This window comes from Crassostrea angulata, chromosome 6 (genome assembly GCF_025612915.1).
Source record: "Crassostrea angulata isolate pt1a10 chromosome 6, ASM2561291v2, whole genome shotgun sequence".
NCBI classification, from domain to species: Eukaryota; Metazoa; Mollusca; class Bivalvia; order Ostreida; family Ostreidae; genus Magallana; species Magallana angulata.
In genome coordinates this window covers 54,110,170-54,134,829 of record NC_069116.1, presented here as the reverse complement: position 1 = coordinate 54,134,829, position 24,660 = coordinate 54,110,170, and the positions used below count along the sequence as shown (strand labels likewise).

The 24,660-nt window shown below is 35.0% G+C and overlaps 1 protein-coding gene across 4 annotated transcripts in view; it reads right to left on the bottom strand.

The window, feature by feature from the left end:
• The window catches only part of LOC128187079 (beta-adrenergic receptor kinase 2-like), a 31,812-nt gene extending 9,539 nt beyond the window's left edge, over positions 1-22,273 (bottom strand). For 2 of the 4 annotated variants that reach the window (XM_052857178.1, XM_052857180.1), the window contains exons 1-11: positions 21,926-22,273; positions 21,691-21,767; positions 19,503-19,576; positions 10,210-10,311; positions 9,192-9,290; positions 8,664-8,725; positions 7,083-7,134; positions 4,462-4,553; positions 2,449-2,548; positions 1,879-2,091; positions 292-386 (exon numbers count right to left, since the gene is read on the bottom strand). In XM_052857178.1, the coding sequence (XP_052713138.1) occupies positions 292-386; positions 1,879-2,091; positions 2,449-2,548; positions 4,462-4,553; positions 7,083-7,134; positions 8,664-8,725; positions 9,192-9,290; positions 10,210-10,311; positions 19,503-19,576; positions 21,691-21,767; positions 21,926-22,038 (1,079 nt within the window). In that variant the 5' untranslated portion in view covers positions 22,039-22,273. The remainder of the gene's footprint in view (positions 1-291; positions 387-1,878; positions 2,092-2,448; positions 2,549-4,461; positions 4,554-7,082; positions 7,135-8,663; positions 8,726-9,191; positions 9,291-10,209; positions 10,312-19,502; positions 19,577-21,690; positions 21,768-21,925) is intronic. The other 2 variants (XM_052857179.1, XM_052857181.1) reach the window with 1 other exon arrangement.
• Between the last annotated feature and the right edge of the window lie 2,387 nt (positions 22,274-24,660).

Genomic DNA, 24,660 nt, shown 5'->3' with positions numbered 1-24,660 from the left:
AGATGATCTACAGAGTTCTATTTTGGCTGTTTTTTCGTGACTGTAAGATTAAAAATAACTTGTATCAAGAAAAGAAATTGTTAGATAATACATCAGCACTTGGTTCTATTTCAAGTCATACAGAATATCCAATTTCTAATTTTTTCGGTCATACTTGCTTGTACTTTTACGGTCTATTTCTAATTTCCCGTTAATCACAGGCATATTACAAAATCTGCCCAGACAATTGGGAAAAGCTTAAGGCTATGTTGAGAAAGAGTACAAGTGATGAGGATTTTGTGTACTACTCACACACTAGCATGGGGTTTCTTCCTGGAGAAGTCACAGGCCAGGCCGAGATCGGAGATTCTTACGTGACCATTCTCATCCAGTAAGATATTGGCTGGCTGTCAAGTAAAGCAAAGCATGGCATCAATTCAGGTGTGAAAAAACACCTACACACCTACAATAAGAGGTGCTGAGTTTGACATTTTCAGGGATTATCACCTGAAAACTGTATCGTACTATAGCAATGTCACTCAAGTGGAAACCCTATCCCCATGCATTCATAGCCCAGTACGTGTAAATGGTGAGATTCAGCGATCAGAGGATTCTAAAGACATACTTGACTGAGACACTGGGGTTTGAGGACAGGAGTGGGGGTAAAGGTCATGGGGGCAGGACCCCTGTCTCTGACTGACTTTGGGTGACCACACCTACAAAGGAGCCTCTCCAGAGAGTACAAACAGGGACATCCAACCTCACCTGCTCATGCCTATCAAAACAAAGGCCACATTCAACCCCTTAAATTTGTCATACAGATATAATTATATGTACACATGTTCAACACAAATTTGTTTCCCAGAAAAAAAAATGACAATGAATCTTTACAAATCATTTTTTTGCATTTCCTTGTACAGATAAGTGACAATACACTCATCTATGTAGGACATGTAGGATTAACACTTTAAAAATCCATAACATTATTTAACGGTAGATTGTTTCACATTTACAATGGCTGTTACGTTCATACAAACATCTTGTCTGAAACAAACAATGCAACGAATTCTACCACTGAATGTTCTACAGAGAAAAGCAGCAGAAATATGAACTATGCTTACTAGGCCTAATGCAAACCTCGTCCCAGATTTAATCAAAAGATCGTTGTAGGATTCAAGTATTCAGTCTGTCACACATAATCAAAACAAATCTATACAACTTAAACTACTAGGACAATGTACTGATGATGAAGTCCTGATTGTTGAAAAGGTTATAAAACGCTTGGATTTCAACTTTTGCATGCATAAATTATAAGACAACACTGGCAATAATGAGGCTATCCGATGCCTCTGTACCAACAGCTGTCAGTCGACAATAATCCAACCAGGAAATCATTGCCAGTGTTCAATACAAAAAACGCAACTGCTGACTAAAAACCTCCTATATAAAACATCCAAACAGCTACCATGTACATTGCACAAACTCAGATCAAATAGGTACACCTCTTATTGTTATCTCAAATAGCTACATATCAATTAGCTATACATGTACTTATCATAGCTATACCTACAATAGTCTAATCTGAACAGAGCTTAACAAATATAGAAAGAAGGATGTGTTAGATGTCTAGTTTACAAATAAAGGAGTTTATGCTGAAATATTTATCTCATATGTTCATGAATTAAATGGGAGAATTTGACACTTCTAAATATAAATACAGAGCATAAAATGTGAGCGACAGTTGTGTTAGAGAATTAAAACAATCTCCAAAAGGAAAAATACAATAACAACCCTTTTATTCAAAAAGGCATGAAAACATTAACACAAAACCCCCACAATAAAACACAATTCATCGAAAAGGGAGACAACAAGTATACATACAAGAGTAGCCTCCCTTACCTTTAAATCTCTGTAAACAACATATCGATTGTGCATATGTTCAAGTCCGAGTATGACCTCTGAAGCATAGAAGCGAACCTCGCGCTCGTTGAACACGCCGTGCTGAGATAAGTGATAATGAAGGTCCCCACCATTCATCAGGTCTAAAATAAAACACAGTTTTTCTGGAGTCTGGAAAGCGTAGGTCATGTTCACAATGAAAGGACTTCCTTCCTGTAAAACAAAAATAACCACTGTAAAAATTAAGCTCTCAACAGTTGTACAATTTAAATTAATTTATGAAATATATCAGGAAATTATACAGGATGTTCTTGGCAAGCAAACACTCTAATCACCTGTCTTTTTTTCAAACCAAAATTTCAAAAGCTCTTTATTTTCGTCATTAAAAAATGTTTTGACATAAAGTATAGGTTTTTGAATTTTTTTATTGTTTCAGGAGGATATTATTTTAAAGATGCAAATGCCTCATTTTATTTGTACCCTACAACACAATTTTTTTTGCAATCTTTTTGTATGTTTTCATAAATGCGTTTGGAAAGGGAACCAGATGAGTGGGTTTGCGCTACATACCCCCGTACTGACGAGTGACAACATGATTCGCTCATTGATGGCCAATGTCTCTCCTTGTTTCATTTTTATTCTCTTTTTATCTAAACACTTCATTGCATACCTAAAAACAACATGAAAACAGTGATTTTACTTTTTATCAGTTTGTATAATAACCACACATTTATTGTAGGAACTATGTGACATATATAAACCATTCAATACAAGTTAAATACTAAGCATACAAAGACTTGCATAAAGACTGATCAGTTCAACAGAAAAAGAGAATTTATGGCTGTCTGCAGCTAATAATGCTCTTCCAATATTTGCATTTTTCTCAAGACAAAGTAAAATTCTAATAAGAACTTCAGTCTAGTAAGATGACTCGGTACCAAGCACTCTCGGTCTCCGTCTTGTAATATTTAGCAACATAAACTACGTAATCAATATTTCTCATTAATATCCTATTTCATATTGCAAACTCATTTCAATCAAGAGCACTTCAGTTCCCAGGAGTCTGAGCCGTATTTCTACAGGCCTGATACCAGCCAGCAAGCCTAGCGGATCTGGATATATTTTTAGATATATCTGTATATCCCTGGATCTGGAGCAACAATCTAGGGCTGGAGGCTGCACATCTTTACACAGCAAATCACCTCCATAAACATTATCACATCAACATATTGTCATTTGCATTGGCATCATATTCATAGGTTATCTTCTTGATTATATCTTTATCTTTATTTAGTTTATCAAACGAGAATGCATTCAAATTAACGATAAAGAAGATATGGACGAGTAAAGACTGCTCTCTCATTTTTCATTCTGTAAATTACAGATTAATTCAGTGGAAAAGGCAATTTCTGTCTGAACAAAAGAAGCCAGAAACTTTACATGTTCTGCCTTATCTGGTGACAATTGAAGAAGAAAGCTGGGGATGACAAAACACACAGAGAATCAATATATCGCAGCAGAAGGCCACACGCTAGTGATTGAGACCTCAGGCGAGAGCTCAGGAACATCGCCGATCATTTATACCACAGCCGCGGCGGCGAGAGCTTCTCTGTCCAAATTACCACATGTAGGAATCAGTCAGCATCATTCTTATGGTGCCTCATCAATAACAGTGAGGACCTAGTGTTATATGGAAATAGATTGGTCAATCTTTTCAGAACTGAGCAATGACTACCTGATTACAATATTAGATTAGGAAGAAAGGAGGGGAAAAAATTCATTTGGTTTCCTCCTAAGTGAAAAAACGCTAGCAACAGCAATTTCATTAATAGGTTCAGAGCTGGTAATGAGATGATATAGTTTCCTATCACAGTCCATAGATAAGGGCTGTCGTTTGTCCCCAGGGGGAGCCAGCTATAATGTAGCACTGCACTATGGGTAAAAACACCACACGTCAGCCAATCAAATCAAACACCAGAGGGGAGAGTTCCTGCTTTGATGATGAAGCAATGATACATCAAATAATTCATTAGTTCAAACTTGTCAACTCGCAATGGAACAAGTAGCAAACAGTCTTTGACATCTTATGAATAAATCACAAGACTTTTAACTCATTCAGTTTTCATTGATTTTCTCAATGCTCAATGCTTACAATCATTACCATTTTTAGGTCATAGTAATACAACTATTGAATTTCTAGAACTTTTTTTTTGATTTTTCGAAACAAATTTGCTATTTATTAATATTTTACTGGATATTTCTGTTGGAACTGGCTTTCTTGTCATGTTTATTTAGTTTCAAGTTCAAGGTCCATCCATCGTGTACGGTACTTTGAAGACCAGTTTTTGGTTTCTTATATCTCAAGTACAAAGGACATCCTTTTCATTCACCATTGGAACATTTATACAATTATATAACCCCCTCACACCAATATACATGTAATTCTACATTAACATTTATACCAGCGTGAGCTTTACTACACACTTCTCCAAGTAACCCCTGTCAATCATTTCATTTACTTTATATTTTCTCCTCGTCCCTATATGTATCTATAATTCCAAATGAACATGTCTTGATACTTACATTTTACCAGTGTCCGCTTTTCGACAACCATACACTTCTCCAAATCCCCCCCTGCCGATTATTCTATGTACACTGAAATCATTCATTGTTAACTGCAAAAAAAAGAAGAAAAAATTCAATATATCTTGTCGCGTTGGTTTTTTTCATACCTCTTGCATGTTTTATTATTTCAGTCAAAGAATTTAGTTGGTGAACACAACTGATAAATTGCAAGAAACAGTAGTCTTGAATGTACATATGTGTCTAACATTACATGTACAATCATAACAATCAAATGACCTTGAACTTGAAGGAGCAACTTGACCTCCACTTTTGAACATATTTATAAGAATTCTTTATTTTCTATTGTAAAAACTCTGGGACAAGAAACTCTAATCAAGATAACCCAGTCTATGACCTAAAGGACATATAAATGGGCTTTTCCATTCCTCATCAGTTTTTCCAGTGCCCTTCATAGGTTAATGTTGAAACCCTAAAAAAATATCACTAATGTTCCAATGTGCTCTCTGTGCTTTACAGATTAACCGTTGTAAAATCCTAGCACACTGAAGCCTACCAAACAGCTTTACAAATTACACAACTGTAACATGCAATTGCTTCATGGTATTCATGGTTTGAGGCGCCAAGTCAAGAATGTCGAGGCATCAATTCCATTTGTTTTTAAGACTATTCAGGGACTGGGGTACTGTGTAATCTGTTACAGAGCCTCTATAATTGTCAAATTTGTACCATACAAATCAGTGGAATGGCAACTGATGAGGAACAGAGAGGCTACTGCACTTATTGATTTCTGGATCAACACTGGGAAACTCCGTGATTACGCTTCTAATCTAATATGCATTACAGAAAAACTACACCTACTGAAAGAAAAAGCAGACTCAAACATTCCAGCTTCAGTCCAAAAGTTTAATACCTTGTAAATTTTTAAAGCCCAAAAATAAAAAATCCTGAAGAAGGAAACTATTTCTGTTACATCTCTATATAACATTTGGTAAAGTACACCATTCTTGGTAAAGAAGGAGCTGTTTATGAGTATCATCCCCTCGAATGTGCAATTAATGCCTCTGCTATATTAACAATCCATATTAACAATTTACATCTTTCTCACTAAAAGAGACCACGTTTTAAATATTTCTTTAAGTATATTTTATGCTTTTTCACTATTGCACCCAGAACATTTCCCTATCCAATATAATATGTCAAGCTTGTGATATTTGTGTAATGATTTTTGGTTAACTGTGATTCCTGTTTGAATTTGTAGACATTTAAACTAGTTAACAATCATGATCACCATCATCATAGACAATAATAGCACAATAAATTATAGAACAGCGTTCCAAGAGACCTCACAACACTTTGTTATGTTTCCTGCAGATCAATACTCAGCCTCCGGGGGAATCAAACATTGGACAATATGACAGAACAAACAAAATTGTGTATGAAATGAAATGCAATTTGGGTAAAGTTATCATGCCTGATTCAGTGCTTAGAACTATAAATATATCAAGCTTCAGTTCAAAGTTGGAATGAGGATTAAAACAATTTGGTAGCATTTGATTTAAGGGCTATAGAGTAAATACCAATACTAGATTAATAAATGGGTTGCGTTTTGACCAACAGCCTAGCACTTTCATCACTGGGCTGGGCTTTGTCTGCATAAAAACTCTATACTGAACATTCATCAGTTGGCTGGACCTTTCGAACATTCACATTTATACTGGGCTCTGAACTACATGTATGTAACATTCATGCACAATCTATTACAATGTAAATTGTAAATCAACTGCAAAATTTTCTATTGTACCAAAACTGTAGCACATACAATAAAATATCCTCAAGTCAAACCAATTGGCTAAGATCTCATAAAACATACCCATATACCAAATATATGTTGAGTTCATGGTTTAAGGTCAGACGACACGTTCCTCAATTTTATATAACTTTTTCCAGGAATTAATTGATGGTTTACTACTATTTTGACAAGCTTTCTTGCAAAAAATTAGGGTACCTTACCAGGCATTTCTGCAAAATACTAGAATATGCAATTTCCTATATAATCTTCTTGAAAATACACTTGAATTGCTGATAAAAAAAATAAATACATATAAAGCACAGTAAAATTTACTATAATGGAACTCTATCTCGGCCGGGGCGGGGCTTTGAACTCACGACCTCTAGAACCAATACGCTTCTGGTAGTTAGCAGCCACGGTTCTAACCACTAGGCCATTTAGACACATAATCATATCCAATTAAATTTTAATCATTTTTAAAATAATTATAAAATTAATATTTTTTATTGGAACTCTTTCTTACGAGGAGATACAAAAAAGATTCTGGAGGAACATGTCGTCTGACCTTAAAATGTTAAATTTTAATAAATTTAAAACTAAGAACAGAATACATTAAACATTTTGCCGAGGTTTGTTTCAGATCTTAAGATGGAACTCTTTTAGCAATGGGCTGTGGAAAAGCAAGTTCATAGGCAAGACGGAAAACATTTCATGACTTGGAAAAGACATCTTCATCATGGGAAAAGTTTGAGAGCAGAACACAGATAGGCTGGATTCAGAATGGACATCACTGAGTACTGGTCCTTAAAGTTTAAAAATGAACACCTACCTCTATATTCAACTCTAGGTTCTTCCACTGACAAAATCGAGTATATTTTTCACTGAAATAAACAAGGAAACAAGTCATTATAGCAACATTAACTTTTGAAATAGTCATCAGAATTGTATTAATATAAAGGCTGTATAAATAATATAAAGAGATTTTGTCATGTGTGGCTAATCTTGAAGACTATTATTGACATAGGCCAGCATAAAATGAGAAAGAAAAATTCTAAAAAAAGGTGGGAAGCATTCCTGAGGAGCTAATGCCAAATGTTTCATATCATCACTCATATGTGGCCTCATAAGCTCTACAGTCTACACTCTATACAGAGCAGATATAATATAATAGCTGTTGGATTTCAAAAATCTGTATGGCTATCCCAAAGTCATGTTCTTCTAGCAATCAAAAACAATCTACTAGGCTAGGGAATTATGTAAAATAATTGTCTCCAAGTGAAATCTTTTTCCTAGAGATTAATGTGAATCCAGCAGTAAACATCATCTACATGCAGTCCTTAGTCTTGCTTATTCATGTACAGTTATCTTCAATGTCTACCACAACAGCCTTCACCATGCTAACTTCTTGCACTTTACATAAAAAAAATTATTATTTTGAATCCTTAAATACAAATACAATAAAAAAAAATTCTTATGAAAAAGTTATTTTCACAGCAATTACACGTGTCTCACATTTCTAATAATCTACTATTATCATCTACTAGGATTTCATAAAATGCAAAATGTCTACAATGATAAAATCAGAAGTATTGACTCGTACCAATTTTCAGAGGATGAAAGTACTGACAACTGAGTGTAGATGAAAAGGGAAATGAATTACGTGATATCGAATAGCTGAATATCTAGTAACATTATATATTATTAAGTTAATTCCGAGAGTAATACACAGGACACATGGTAATATTACAGAATACTAATGTGTAACCCCCCCCCCACAACTTCCATCCTTTGTGAATGAGAATCCATTGCAGTGGCTTTTTTCCCAATTCCCCCTCTCTATTAGCCTTCTAAGCCTCTCATCATCAGTTGTTTATATCCCATCCACTCAATGTTACATTTTACAGCCCTAATGTGCTAGACTGCCCCCTGAGGTCTCAATCAATGGCCATTCATCTCTACCTTGAATTAGACGTTTCTTTTTTGCAAGTTAACGGTGAAATGTGCAGATGGTTACAGAAGATTCATCACCCACAAGATAGAGGGCTTGTTAATTAGCCTTATAGGAGAAATCTGACATTATCATTAAACAGATTCATACTCACCTCTACCACTAATTTCTGATTAATTTCCCCCCTCTTACATTTCATCGATAAATAAACCATTATCAGATGATTTAGACTGGATACATCACAGCTCGGAATGAATACGAACATGCAGAACTCTTATCTCAACTAATTAAGTTACTAGATTGTTTGTTTTAGTCTATCAGTAATACAGGCACTCAAATATCTTTTTTTGTGATCTGTTCATATAATCATGTATTATTTATACCTTGCTAACATGATAGGGAATCTTTTCTGAACATTTTACTTATCCTCTGAGGAAGTGGAAAGAAAATATTTATACAAACCTTTCTAAAAATTTGTCAAATATATCGCCTCTAATTGAATTACATATTTCTTCTATGTAGGGCTGAAAAGAGAAAAAAGATATTAGCACCTTACACACCAAAACACAATTTTTTTCATTTTATTTTGTGTGTGTGCATATATGTCCCTTTTGATATAACAATTTATCAGAACTCAAGGACTGCATTTACTACAGAATTTAAAAAGATTTAACTAAAGAATGCTTATTATCAATCACTAACTGACCAATGTTTTAACAGTTATAGAAATCAAGATAGTTGTGAATAAATGGTTTATAAAAACGTTATTAAAGATCATTCTATGAAACTGAAATTATTCACTATGTCATACTGTTGTTTCATCCATTTTTGTTGGCATTTATTTTAATGGATTCCGAGAAAAATCATACGTAAATTTGTGGACAATGATCTTATCAATACAAAATATTAAGAGATACTGCACTTCAACATTTAATTCTGTGAATCAACAAAACACCACCAGAATTTTTATAGACTAGCTTCAAGAGTTACCTCAAAAATGTTTGGTGCGAGTTTTTTGGTTCTTTGGGCCACTGTGAGTGACTCTTGGACAGACTCGACAGCTGCCTTGGAGTATGTCTGCAGAAAAGTCTATACAAGTCAAAAGAAAAAAAAAAGACATCACAGCATCAGACAACACCAACACAGGGGTCAAAGGTTAGCAAGCAGGGGCAGTTAACTAGGCATGGCAACTAGACAGGGGAGGTAACTGTTAGTGGGTCTGGTCACCTAATATGTAAGCTTACTCCAAAGTCACCACTAGCAATCATGCAACTTGAACTACAGTATTGTTAATTCATGGCACATACTTGAAGATGTTATAGGGGGGAGAAACAGCAAACATACATCCAATATTGAAATGTCAATTTTGAAAAACAATTCAACAATAATAATAATTTCTATTTTATTAGGATATAACATTTTTACTAACACAAAATTTTAATCATAGCATGTTTCCATCACACTGATGGAAGCATGTTGTATCATATTTCTGTCATTTTTCTAGAATTAATGCTAAGAAGTAACATAGTAATCCTCTTTCTGGTAAAAACAGAATTTTAAGTGCACATCCTTGCCTTGCGTCTTGCGTAACATTATCCTTAGATTTTTTATATATATATATATATATATATATATATATATATATATATATATATATATATATATATATATATATATATATATATATATATATATATATATATATATATATATATATATATATATATATATATATATATATATATATAGTGGTGGCAATGATACATATTTGTATATTTTTTAGTGAACATAACATCAGTGTTTCTAATAAAAAAGAAATAATAATAAATTTTTGCATCAATTTAAATCTATGTATATTGCTACTGGGAAATTTTTTCATGTTTGCAATCAATTTTCTAACTTAGGCTACATCTAAAACTGACTTACAAGGAAATTATAATCAATCTGTTAAATAAGGACAATATTATATGTCCGATTTGTGTATGTACACAAGTTGAGCATAACTTACATGGGATTGGGACAGCAATTCTTTCATGATGAATTGGTCATAGATTTCTTTGCCTAGTTTTATTCTTTCCTCATCCGTTTCCAACTTCTCAAACTTCTTTATCTGTTAAAAAAAAAAGAATTAAATTTTAACCCAACTCCAACATACATGTAAATAAGGAACTCTTAAAAATAAGGAGGTATTGTACACTTCATTTTGTTTAATTAATACAATAAAATTAACACAAACTTTAATGTATCTTGTCTTCTATACACATTGACACTTGCTATGTAGCAGTATAAGCCAATTGGTTAAACCATGAGGGAACATCATTTAAGGACATCCATAAAATTTGAAATGTCATCCAGGAAAAGAAAATTAAAATATACCATTTCCAGAACACAGAACCAACAACCTTCATTTGCATTTTCAGTATTTTTAAACAGTCTCTCTACTAGAGATTATAATTGTAAAGAGATTCTTTATCATGACGGTGCTTGCTGAAAAAAACTTTGAGCAGATGCTAACAACTAGGTACCTCTACCTCACACAGAAATATTGAAGGTCTAAAAGACTAAAACAAAACACTAAAATATGTACATTTATTAAACAAAGCACTGAACCTGTTATAGTGAGTTGTTCAATCTGAATATAAGGACCGGAATTTCATGTATTCTGTTATTGAACAGCTTGTTACAATGCCAAGTGTTCATAACTTCTGTTTGAGCAGATACAGAGCTGTTTGGTGCAAGAATTACACATCCTTCCTACCCTGTATAGATTCAGTGTCAGCCGCATTATCTGACCTTTCTACACTTAGGCATTGGAGATAATGGGCATACTTTCTGACAGGTAACACTGCTCAATATTACCACTGCCGGCTTCCCATCCAGTCACACCGTGTATCGCTATTACAGTCAGGGTTCTAGCATCCCACATTATCACAGAGCTTAACTCTCAATAAGTTTAATAGATCTTTTCGAATTCTGTGGAATCTGCAGGTTTGGAAATATCATACAGACTTCCTAAATCATGATGTGTATGACAGGATCATTCATCTACTTCTTCCCAAAATCAAACATCAGGTTCACACAGAAATATTAGCACCCTGTAATCTCACTGTTGCTCAACTAAAGAGGGAATCTCAAAACTTGTATTCTGGAAACATTTAGATATATTCCCACATTCTATGAATATCAGAGTTCCTGTGTATTAAGACTTGGGTTAACAGAAGATTCCCTGAGATTCTCATAAACACAGCAAGTGTCTGATGAGACCGAGATTTCCCCACTAATCGGTGTGAAAGCTTCTGCATTAAATGCCTGTCTCTTTTACATTTCAGGATTCAATCAAGCTGGAAGCTAAAAGAAGTTTTAATGCACTTTTTAAAACCTACAACTTTCTCGTAACATCATCAACTGCCACTTCCTGACATGCTCGTTGTGGCGACCTATTTAATATGGTGTCACCTGACTGATGTAGTGACCGGATTCAGGTAAGAACTAGGACTCCAAAACAATCTGGTATGCAATCAATTCCCAACTCCACAAATCATTCCCACCGCTCACAAAGAAGTTTCAAGGATTCACTAATTACATTACATACCACTTTTCTCATGTCAATTGTAAACACCGAAGAGGAACAGCATTTTTATCTGTCTTTCCCTGTGAAACAATCATTTGAGCGCATGCATTAGCTATTCCAATATCTTGAGTACACACCGCACTTTTATCAGCTAGCTCTGAGATTAGAAGACAGTTTCAGTAATTTACTTGGTTCCAATACGGATATTGCACATAAATGAGATATGATGGGTGTTTCCTTTTAGGATGAACTTAGTCCAAGCTTTGGCATCAGTCTAACTTTTGTAACAGCCAGATTACAGCTTTAATACCAGAGTGGTACATTTGTGCAAAGTACAAGTCTATGTAAAATATTTAAACTGTAGTTCTCAGCCAAAAAATACATGTATAATAATAAGTTTAAACATGTAAATTCTTCAACGGAAGAAAAACAATTGTACTGATAACGAAGGTAAAGATTTGAGCTTGTTTAACTAATATTCAAGCTACTTCTTTAGCAGGTAAATGTAAATAAGTCATAGAATTTTTTATATGATTATCTCATATCTTTCAGACTTCAAATGATTTGGGAACCAACCAAGTTTATTGCTGTGCGAATTTATAACATTGCTTTCTGTAAGTGGCTTCCTATAGGTTACCCCCCCCCCCCCCCCCCCTTTGCATACAGTGTATAGGTGTCTTACTCCTACAGTCAATGTCTTATGAGAGATATTCTAGCCTGCTGACACCAAAATTGTTGAGGATGGACAATGAAGTCAATGAACCTCAAGTGCCTTTTTATTTCACATTAAGCCCTTTGTACTTAAAAATGCATCCCAAAACGTCATAAAAATCATAAGGTGCTGTAATGTCAGAGGATTCAAATTTCTGTGACTTCATCACACTAGATACTTAGTGTCAATAATGCTTAATGATCACGATGAAAATAAACCCATAATGCTCTCATTTTCTGTCTCTTAGATTGTGCAAATATCTCTCGTTTCTGTTTTTTTTTTACTACATTGCCAGCGTAGTGTGTAACTTGCCATCAATTACATCCCTTTTACCCTGCTCCTAGAATAAGCCCACTGCAGCCTCCAAAGCAAACAGCCAGCCTCTACACAAAATCAATATACAGTCCTCATCTCACAAAAAGAGGTGTTCACTTTTTTCATTTTGGCGTTCTCAATGCCAGCCAACACTGGATGCAAGTAACAAAATAATGGCTTAAAACGTTTATGGTTATTGACCCCTCTCCCCCTCATCATGATTAACGATCTGGATCTATCCGGAACCCTCCAATATGTAGCTTATTCCACAAAATATATCCCTCATATATCAAAATATCTGCAAATATGCCTATATACATAATTGTAAATTCATGTCAGCATATGGTTTTCTAATTCACAAAAATATTTAATCTTCATCATTCAAACAGATTAGATATTTTTTATAAATTATACCAAAGATACATTTAATTTGCATACATTTAGACCCTAACATACCATATGTAGATAACTTTGATAAAACGCATTTGCCTCAAGGAATGATGTAGCCACCGTAACCTTCCAAACGGGACAATATAGCCAAGTCTGAAGGTAACTTTAAGCCTCTATTGCCATAAAAGAGATATTCATTTCTAATGAGTGGTGTACATGTGAAAAAAAACACTCAGAGACTTCAGATGGTCTTCATTATCTGCATTGCTCTTGAAATTACTTAAAGAACAACTTATCATGTATTGATTTACCCATTTGATACTACGAGCTAATCTAGCAATGTATGCAGCAGCTGTCCAGATATTGAGTCAGATAGGGCAATTCTTGTAAATACTCATTGTCAAACCCTGAGCATCCCAGCTTGACTGACGGCCCAACATCGGTCTGACGTGACCTGTACAATCCATCATGTCCACAGGACGACCTTCATCCATCTGATGCACAGTAAACATTTTGTGTGCATGCTAAACTGGATGAATCCATCATGAATAAAAAAGCTTGAAGACACTGAAAAGTTTGTTTAAAGATGGATTAAAATTCAGTTAATCCTGAAATTTATTTTGTATTGATTCAATTTGGCACTGCAAGAGAACATTAACAAATTGGCTGACACGTTTGATTATCTTTTCCAAAGCTGTTATGAAAAATGCATAATAGCTGCAAGATTTAGCCCCACACAACACTTTTATTTTTAAAACTGCTTTATTGTTTAGAAAAATGTCTCAACACTTTTTCATATTTAAATTTGATGGCTGTCTTATTCACCCCTAAATTAAATCCAAACTAGATAATATTATGGTTGATTTTCATTGAACCACTCCATCACATGGTGAAGGGCTTATCCACATCATAGGACCATTCCATCACACTGAGAGGGGCCTATCCACATTGGACCACTCCATCAAATTGAGAGGAGCCTATCCACATTATACATGACAGGCTCTTTGTTATTCCTAGCTATAGTAATATCACAAATTTCTCCCTGCAGTAATGGCTTTTTGTTCCTGTCGTATTCCCTGCAGATTTTCTATCTATTGATTGTCTCCATTTCTCTGACCAGTTCAGAGAAAAATAAGCATTTTCAGAAACCAGTTAGATAACATTGTTCCTGGCTTTAATTAAGACTCAGTACATCATTTTAGGGTTTTACACACCACCATCCCCCTTCCATCACATGTTTTGCATAAGTCCAAGATCATTCTTATCTATAGCAGAAGTGATATTCTCAAAGTCATTACACATAAACATGCACAGGAAAATTTGTTTATAAACTGATATACATACTGACACAAGCTAGCATAATATACAAATGCATGCATCAAACTTTGAACTAAAGTATAAGGTTTTAAGACTGTAAAACACAAGGATGACTAAGTGCTATTTTGCTTTAAGAACTTAGGGGCCTTCATATGAACTTTTATCATAGCCTTACACTTAATAGAAACAAAATTTATTTTCCAGACTAAGACAAAGTCCAAAGGAAGTAAATTTGACTGTTATCCCATGTGCTGTTGAGTTATGAGAAATGCTCAAGGTTAAAGTTGCCATTAGACAGAGAGGCACATTGACAAACAGACAGATAGACCTAAACAAGTATGTCCCCCCACTCAAGGTCACAAAAAATGAATTTGGAGAAATAATTAATGCATCTGTCATCTCCAATAAAGGAAACAACTGAGTGTGTACACAATAACAACTCATTACTAAGATCACCATCTGACAATGTCACAACAGGGGGGAAGGAGAAATATACCATGTGCCTCAAGTAAGCTCTGTTACTGTAACACTGTTTTGGTGGCATTGAGACCTGCAAAGGTTTTATTGGTTGTGACCTTGACTTACTGATTCCAAAGAACCAGCAATCCAGACCTGGTTTTGACTTCCAACATCCACATTCATAAAACCAAAGAGATCAAGGTTACATACCAGCTACATTTAGTTCCACTTCACCCGAGAATTAAACAATATGTACTGTAAGTGCATCATATTTAGAGTGTACAATACTGTAGATTCCTTATTTTACGCGAGTACTAATTCCCAGATTCCCTGATTTTCCATTAAATTGCGAGAACATAAAATTTATCATAGTCTCATGTTCTTTACATACGTCCGGAAATAAAAGCGAGATTTTAAAATTCGTGAGATGGTCTTCTTGCAATTTTACGCAGATATGGATTCCTCAACTTTAATTAGGAATTTACAGCATTTGATGTAAAAAAGAAGCCAGATTTTGCTTTCTGCCTAAAACACTTCACAGAATCCACAGATGATAGTATTATATATAGACATAAATGTGATTTTGTAATTATCACCAATTATATCATGCTGCCCAAATTAGAAAGTCCTTTTGGGATTAATCATTAGATCTGATTGAAGGCAATGGCAAAAAAATTAATCTCCACCCAACGAAATCTAATCAAATGCCTTTGATGAAACCAAATCTCCTCAAGGAATCTCAATACATTTATAAAGCATCTAATAGGAAACAAGGCAACAATGACTCAGCATTTCCCAAAGCATTGCATGGAGCATTCTTTCAAAACATTAATCTTCCCATTAAAATATTTTCATTGAGCTTCAAAATGATTAGCTTTTTCCTACCAAATCCATGCCAGGAATCTTTTTGGACAGACTCTACATAACCACTTTGAGGTCTGTCGGCTAATAAATTTTTATCAGTTTACGTAAAAAGAAATTGTCTGCCAACTCAAACACTGATCAAAAATTGGACCATCTGTTCCCAGTGTTTACTGGGAGATATCCCGGCTCCCACAGGAATTCCTATCTGGGAAACAGAGCCCTCACATCACACGTTCATTTACCAACATAAACAACGATTATCAGAGCAGACACTTTGATATCATGCACAAAGAATAAGCAACACATTCTCATATCCTTTACAGACAGGAATGGAGTACTTTTAAAAGTACAGACACAGCCCTTTATACTATCAGTGGTTAGTCTGAATGATGCCTTTTTTCCTTCACATCAAGCTCCATGAGACATATAAATTGTTTACTCAATCATACCCCTTAAAAACGCCCAACATCAGACTCAGAGACACACCCTGGGACTAAGCCCCCTGACTTTAAACCCTCTCAAATCTGTTCTTTTCAGATCTAGCCCATTTCTAATCCCTTAGACAGAAATTGTTCAATTTTTCTGCCAAGATATATTAGGTGACCACAATTCATAAAGGAGACCACACAAGACATTAAACATCAAATAATTCATTTCCTACTTTGATACATTTTGAAATTTTTCTTCCCCTTTAGAAGTGTGGATGGTCAATAAATTATTTATCAGCTCCCACTAATTTTAAATAATTTTTGTCATGAACTGCAATTTAACCAGGAAAACCCACAAGATATAGTAAGAAATCTCATTCTATCTAAATAGGACTCCTATTTTTCAGGAGGTTTGAACAGACTTAATAAATGGGCATGATCTACCATCCCTTTGATTTATTAATATCCACCCAGTTAATATTAACCATCTGTAGTTTTTCAAAGGATCCATCCTTGATTTTCTTCACAAAATTAAGTCATTCACCTCTGCATACTGGACTCATCATTAGTTAATAGAATTACTGGGGCTATACACCTTGAGTCTACACACAGTAAAAACGCATATATTTATTTCAGCCTGTGTGCATTATCCTCTGTTATTCTGACAAGCTATTCAGCTTCAGTTTTGTTTTGACCCGGCTCTTAAATATCCATCATCTTCCAGAAGTAAATAGCCTTGTGTATACTACAATGTTTAACACCAAATAGCTCAGGAACAAATCTCCCCTGGCTCTCAATCTATCCACTGATCTTGGCAAACCATGAGCAAGACTTAATAATAGGATCCAGGAATGGTTATCTCTTCCTTTCTCAACTCCTCAAAGCAGTTAAGTTGTATATATCTACCTCCCATAGGCCTTGTAGGGTGTTAAATCTAGCAGAACCATTAATAAGTCAAACGCCCTGCGGAGCTGTACTATAATTATGTACTAAGTAGAGTACATACACATGTGGTGGTCAATACAGGCCTATATTAGATTAGGGCCTACAGTACAATACCAGCTTTCCATCTATCGAACCACAGGTTTATTTCCAGGTTTTTACCTGAGCATGACCATCAGGTTTACCTGAGATTATCCAGATGCTAGCTGCTGTCATAATACATGTATAGTCAGAGAATCACTTATGTATCTCCCAGGCATCTCGGAGCAGTCATGTGATAGCACCTAACGTTCCAACAAATCAGCCCCCCTTGCAACAAATTGAACAAATTTCACACAAAAAGTGCCAACATTTTCATCATTTCTTGCAAAAATGCCTTAAGGATGCATCAGTGTATACACACAGAAATCATGCATACTTGATGTATCAAACTGCAGCCAGTTTAAAAATAATACCGATCTGCCGTTATAAACCATGCAAGATTTAATCTTGGGATTCTGTCTAATGCAGTATAACAAGGTGTACTGTCCTGTCTACCTTTGATCTCCCCTCTACACCATAGGGTACAAGTGCACTTTGTTTCTCTTCAGCATTTCTTGCCTGTTACAGCATGTGAGCATTTATTCACAAGTTAATTTACCGTGTTACTCTGGTAGAGTATACATTACATAGCACTTAAATGACTGCTACTCTTGCAAAGTGTCTGCATTATTTGTAAATGAGGGATGAAATCCACCAGGCAGCAGACGGCAGTGAAAGCTGGGAAGAGAGCAGTTGTCATTATTTAATGGAAGTCTCCTTTCTCCGGAGCTTGCCACCTCTCGTACCTGACAAAACCATTACAAATTGTTGGTAAAATGAGCACATGCTACTAATGTATCGATGGAGCTCGAGCTTGGGTGTGTGGCAGCAGTGTGTGGGAAGCAGCAGAATCAATAGTCAAAGCCTCTTCTGACCTGCCTGGGTTTATCATCCCAGCTTCTCTTGTCCTACAATCAATATTTATTTCTAATAACTGTGCAGGGGACACATCAGTAGGTTTCCGCAGCTAGTAGATACATTTCTCCATGTGTCTAATGATGATGGAGTTACTCAGCCAAGTCTATCTGCATTCTCTAATGAGTTAAGGGATTTAGTTTCAGACCCGACAAGATTTACAAACCTTGTCTGAGACTTTCAAAGAAAAATTCTGCATTGTGCATGTTGAAGTTTGTGCATCTGTTCAACAATTCCCCTTTCCTTTCTTCTTTCATGTCTTACCAAGGTTTCTGCTCTCAATTCCTCTCTCTCATTCAGTTTACTTTTAACAGAACATGTTTGTTTGTTTCTGTAACTAAATATAATCCTGTGTATCTAAACTACATGTTTGAGATGCCTTTTCAGGAAATCTCACAACTCAAAAATCAAACTCACATAGATCTCACTACGGAAGAATTTCTTCCTTTTGTTATGAAATCAAACAAAAGAGAAGATTCTGGTTCCCAGAACCCAGACAAAATACCATCATCATTTGGATTACAATAAATAACTCCCCCAACCTACACCCCCTCTTTCAATGAAAACACTATCATCTATAGCAAAATGATATCATTCTACAAGTGGTGAAGCCTACTTTTTCCTGAGTATATCACACAAAGCTGAGCCCAGCAGTTCCTGAAAGCAAATGACTTATGATCTAAAGTTTGTGATAGCACGTACTTATCCCTTGTTAAGGATGGAAGTAAAAGAAAACTATAAATCACAAAGAGCAGTTATAATATTATCTAACTTTCTCTGTATTTACTTATAACCATACTTCCTGTTCACAACACAATCTCTTCCAGGAAGAACCTATATCATATCTAAATTTTTTTTTTTTTTCCTTCATTTTTTCAAAATATTACATAACAAAGCTTCAGTTTGGAAACTTCAAAGATATTTCCTCGAGACACCAAAAGCTTGGTTCTGGTGCCCCACTTCAAACTTTGTGACATACATGTACAAAGTAAATTGCCATTGTTTATAACCTCTACTAACAGCCTATTTCCATCAGTTACAGTGTTAGCTTTTTCCTGATGATCTGACTGGGTTTCAAGATAACCCCCAAAAATATATAAATTTTTGACATTCTAAAACATTGATTGCATTTAGAAACGTTCAACTTTAATGTTATACTGATATATCAAACTGTCCCATCCATCTCTGTGAACATCCTAAATATCTCCTCCCTCAGCTCCTCACCCCCCCCCCTCCACCCTTACACACAAACACACACACACACACACACACACAAGGACACAACATTCTACATTGAACACACTTACCTCCTCATAAAACTTGAGCTGAGGGACAGGCTCATCACAGACATTTTCACAGAAATCCTTAAAGAGCAAGTACCCTGCAAAATCAACGTACATAATCAATTATCATTGTTTAAAGATTTTACGTGAGAAAACTGGTTCAAGTATATACCAATTCATACCAAGGGGCAAGGCTACGTGTGTAAACATAGTGTGCTTCCTGTCTGTCATGTACTTGTCAAAAATTCCTGATGATCATAAGTCTACCATTTTATTTTTTTTTATTTTGATGTAAACATTAATTGAATTAGTGGATATGCCAATTTACTATAAATGTGAATTGAAAATTTTCCTATCATATTTTGCAACAAATAGGAAGAAACAAACTACTTATGTGATACAATTTTAATCTTAAGCCCCAATAAATTAGCAGTTATATTCTCATCCTGATTTGCGAAAAATATGGAGCGGATGGGCTGAATTTATTTTGTATTTTTAAAAAAACCCATCTTTTTCACCGTTCATGTTTTAGAAATAACAATTGCCCTGTTTTACTTAATTGTTAATGCTCATAAGAGTACACAAACAAATGTGATCTTTTCGTTCCATTTTAATTCAACTTAACTGTTAATACATGAAGACATTTGTATCCTTATGATAACAAACATGACTGGAATCAAACAATAATCCACATGTCAAGCAACCATTAAAGTGTTTTTAATTTTTTTGTATACCACGCTGATTTTTTTCCCCAGAAAATTGTTTTCACAGGTTTTTTTTTTCAAAATAAAATAAAAAACATCGGACGGCCCACTTTTTGAGGGACAGGCAGGGATGAGAATCTAAAATTTAATTTTATGTAGCCTTAGCCCTTATCTAGCACTGTATCATTCACCTGAACAATCTATTTTTCAGATAGGGATAATCTTTCATTGCATTCAGTGTCAACATATTTCATAAATTTAAACGTTCAATTTAGATATATCTGATAATTCTAAACAAGTGTTTGTCATAAATAGAAATGTAATATTACCCTTTAGACTAATTTTCCTTTCAACACCTATGCTAATTTCCCCCCTGCGGATTCAAAGTTACCAGCTTTCTAGGAACTTATTTAAAACAGTCATTTCTTCCTCTGGTAAGTCATAAGGAAGAAGAAAAGGGAGACAAAGTTGATTTATTACAAAACTACCTTGCCTTCCCCCTGCTGAGCATTGTTATACTTCTGTGTGTGTTTGATATGATACTTGACAAACCAAGGAACTGTCAACAACCACAAAATAACGGGTTCAACTTGAGATCTGCGAATGTGATGTTGAGTTATTGACCATTGCTTAAAATTACACAGATTCTTCACACAACAAAAACTAACTAGAAATACACAATGTTTCTCCCTGTAGGCCATTTATCTTATGTCTATCACAAACTTTAAACTGATTCCAGGAATAGATAGGAATGGAAATGCCGCTTTCTCAAGCAAATACAGAAATACAAGGGGTGGGGGTTGAAAGGCTGATGTAACAGGCATTAAAAACTGTAGAATGTGAAGTTCCCTTTCTACAAGCCACTGATTGATATAGTTTTCTTTCCTTCTAAGAATTTCATACATATCATGTAGTTAAAGTTTTATTTTCTTTGAAACCACCTGATTTTGTTTGGTTAACCAATACTCTTTTCTTTGATTAAAATCTAAAAATCACTTACATAAATGAATTTAATTAGCAGAACAATCAAATAAACTTAGATTTGCCTCTGCATATTCCCTCCCATTATCCATTATATTTTGCTGACTGCACACACACAAAAATCAATATGCAATGCAGAGTGCAGAGATTACAATTACTAGCATTTCTAAATGCAAGTGTTTATCAGTTTTAATCTTTGTCGTGTGTGACTAAGTGCATCACTGACAATGCTTAAACAAAGCAAATGCAGATTGGTGACACAATCCCCAGGGAAATGAGAAGTGGGGTTGGATCTAGGTTACGATCCACTTTATACAAGTCTGCATGTTTACGAGCTTTTGAAAAAAATACATATATACTGTATATATGCATAAATATCCTTTAATAAGTGATATAAAATGAAGCACAGCTCTAGGGTCCCGGGTCTTTGTGTTATTAGTTTTGCCTGCTTCTGTCAGTTTGCGTACCATGTGATTTGTCTTACAAATTGAACACTTCCGTATTATTCAGTATGACCGCACACTCACCCAGCTTTTGTCCAAAGATTTTGTCGAATGTCACTTCTCCCATTTTAGTGAGATGTTTGTGCATCACGCTCCGAACGCTGAAATATAAATTATCATCTGAAATCATTTCTGTATTGAATATTATCATCGCGAGAGCCCCCTTCGGGAACCCACTTTGTCTGAGTTCGCGGAGACTGATCAATTGGGATGGATCTTATATCAACTATGCATACTAAGATCACCAAACAATTTATACCTGGGGTCGGGCAAAATAATTTTCTTGCTTGCACGGGCAGCTGGAGTGGATTTACTTTTCTCCATTGCCATCAAATAGCTGACATCGGCTAGGACAGCTTCTAAATCCGCCATTTTGTATGAATTCGATTCAACCTTCCCAAAACAAAATAGCCTTGACGGACTTGTTTGGCCTTCCTAGATTTTATTTAACGCACCAGACTCACAGAGTATACATCCCATGGATATAAACGGTCATTTTGTCTAAACAAATCACACATATCTCCCAAAATCACCCGATGAACCCGAGCTTTCCAGCGTGCATAGCAAATGAGTCCATACTCTGCAATGTAAATATTAATTAGTTCGGCAGCGCTGACTGGTTGAGGAGATGTGTATATTACGAGCCTTATCATTGGCTAAACGCGGTGAAGAACAATCGATAGGGCTATACAGCAAAGGGAAAAATTATAAATGACAAAATATAAAGAATATATTGATGTCTGCATGCTATTTTATTAAAATTTGTCTATATAGTACTTCCAATATATATTATACCTTAGTCTTTTGGGGTTTTAAAACAAAATTCTGGGGGGGGGGGGGGGGTTATAAACAAAAATTTTAAATTGTGTAAAAAAAAAATTTGCAATGAAGAATTTTTACCCTCATTTGCTACTTTTTCTTTCATTCAATAATATCAGGTAATGAATAAAAATCTCTCTCTCTCTCTCTCTCTCTCTCTCTCTCTCTCTCTCTCTGACCATTGACCATATAGAAGGATTTTTTCCTTGAAAAAAAAAATTCCAGGATTTGGATTTGTCGATATTATAAGTGTAACTGCATATTTCACGGATATGTTTGGGGGAATGGGGGTTAATCTATCCGTGGCATTATATTTACTATTATGTACAATTTATGCGTAAGGGTATTTTTAGGCTGATCGAAAAGAAAACGAATGATATTGATTCAATGATTGTGATTATCAAACTGCATTATGAATTAATTTTTTTATTTGTTCTTAACAACACCGTTTCTTGAAAAGTTTTTACAATTTTAGAAATACAAACACGTACGGTGCGATTCTTTTATTAAATAAAATCATCTAGAAAGTTGTTCTTATCTGAAAAGTTCATGGGCGTGCATGGGCCAGAATTCGAACGCGATACTAGAACAATATTATATATACGTGATTTCCCTCGGGTTTAATAAACTTGTTCAGTTGAATGTTATATTCTTTAACTAAAAGCTGTTATTTATTAAAACTTGAGAACTTTCATAAAAATGATTCCTTCTCCACATCTGATAAGAATTTAATTTGCTGCGTAAAGAATAAAAAGGGAGGGTGGGGTTAGTTTTTGCAATTCTTTATAATGTCAATGTCAAGGTATATTGTGTGTCATCGAAATATTGCTATCAAATACGATGAATGTCGAAATATGGTGCGTGTTTTCAATTTTTCACAAGACTCTGCACTATGACGTGAAAACAGTCACCTGTTTAAAAAAACATATCAGTTTACAATATATTATGTAGCATTAAGTTTTATCACGAAAGGGTGATACGTCATAGAAACACTGAGGCGTAATAAGGTACACGGAATGTGGAAACGTTGCATAAAAATGATTGAATATTAAACTATTCATAGAAATGATTTTCGGTTATTTTTCGAAAAATTGTCTTCGACAAAAGCCATTGACTACTTCCACTTGAGTTTTAATCGGATGCGATGAACATTCACATTGCATGGCAGTAACATTTACCTTCTCTTTAAAGGGAAAGGCAAAATCACATTCTTAATTTTTTTTTAATTACAATTGAAAATATAATAAAACCAAGTATACTAGTACATGTATTTGAATGAATGAATTCCTAACAAAAAAATCGAAAAAAGGAACACCACCCACATCATCTTCCCGCATTGCCTAGCATTGATTGTCTGGGATTCTGAAGTGATTCAATGACTCCAAAAACAGAATAAACGAACGGCGGGTAATTCAATGATTAACCAACCAACAACGACATGGCAACATTATCTTTGTCAGACGCCAGCTGACTCAATCGGTGGAACGCATGTCTGCGCGGGAGACTACAGTCATGGCTGACATCAGTCATAGTAGTACTCAAAGGAAGGATACCCACTCCATTCTCTGTCCAATATCAGTGTACATGAACTCCAAGCAAAGATTCACACTCCCTCCAATATCAATATACTCAAAGGAAGAATACCCACTCCATCCAATATCAGTGTAATTATAGAAAAGACACTCACTTCATTCTCTGTCCAATATCAGTGTACTCATTGAAAAGATATCAACTCCAATCTCTGTCCAATATCAGAGTTATCATTGGAAAGATACCCACTCCATTCTCTGTCCAATATCAGAGTTATCATTGGAAAGATACCCACTCCATTCTCTGTCCAATATCAGAGTTATCATTGGAAAGATACCCACTTCATTCTCTGTCCAATATCAATGTACTCATTGGAAATATACTTACTCAACTCTCTGTCCAATAGCAGTGTACTCATTGGAAAGATGTCCACTCCATTCTCTGTCCAATATTAGTCCAAGCAAAGATTCCCACTCTATTGTCTGTCCAATATCAGAGTTAGGAAAGATACCCACTCCATTCTCTGTACAGATTCAGTGTTCTCATAAAAAAGATGCCTTTTCGATTCTCTGTCCAATATCAGTGTACTCATTGAAAAGATACCCACTCCATTCTCTGTCCAATAAATGTGTACCCATGGAAAAG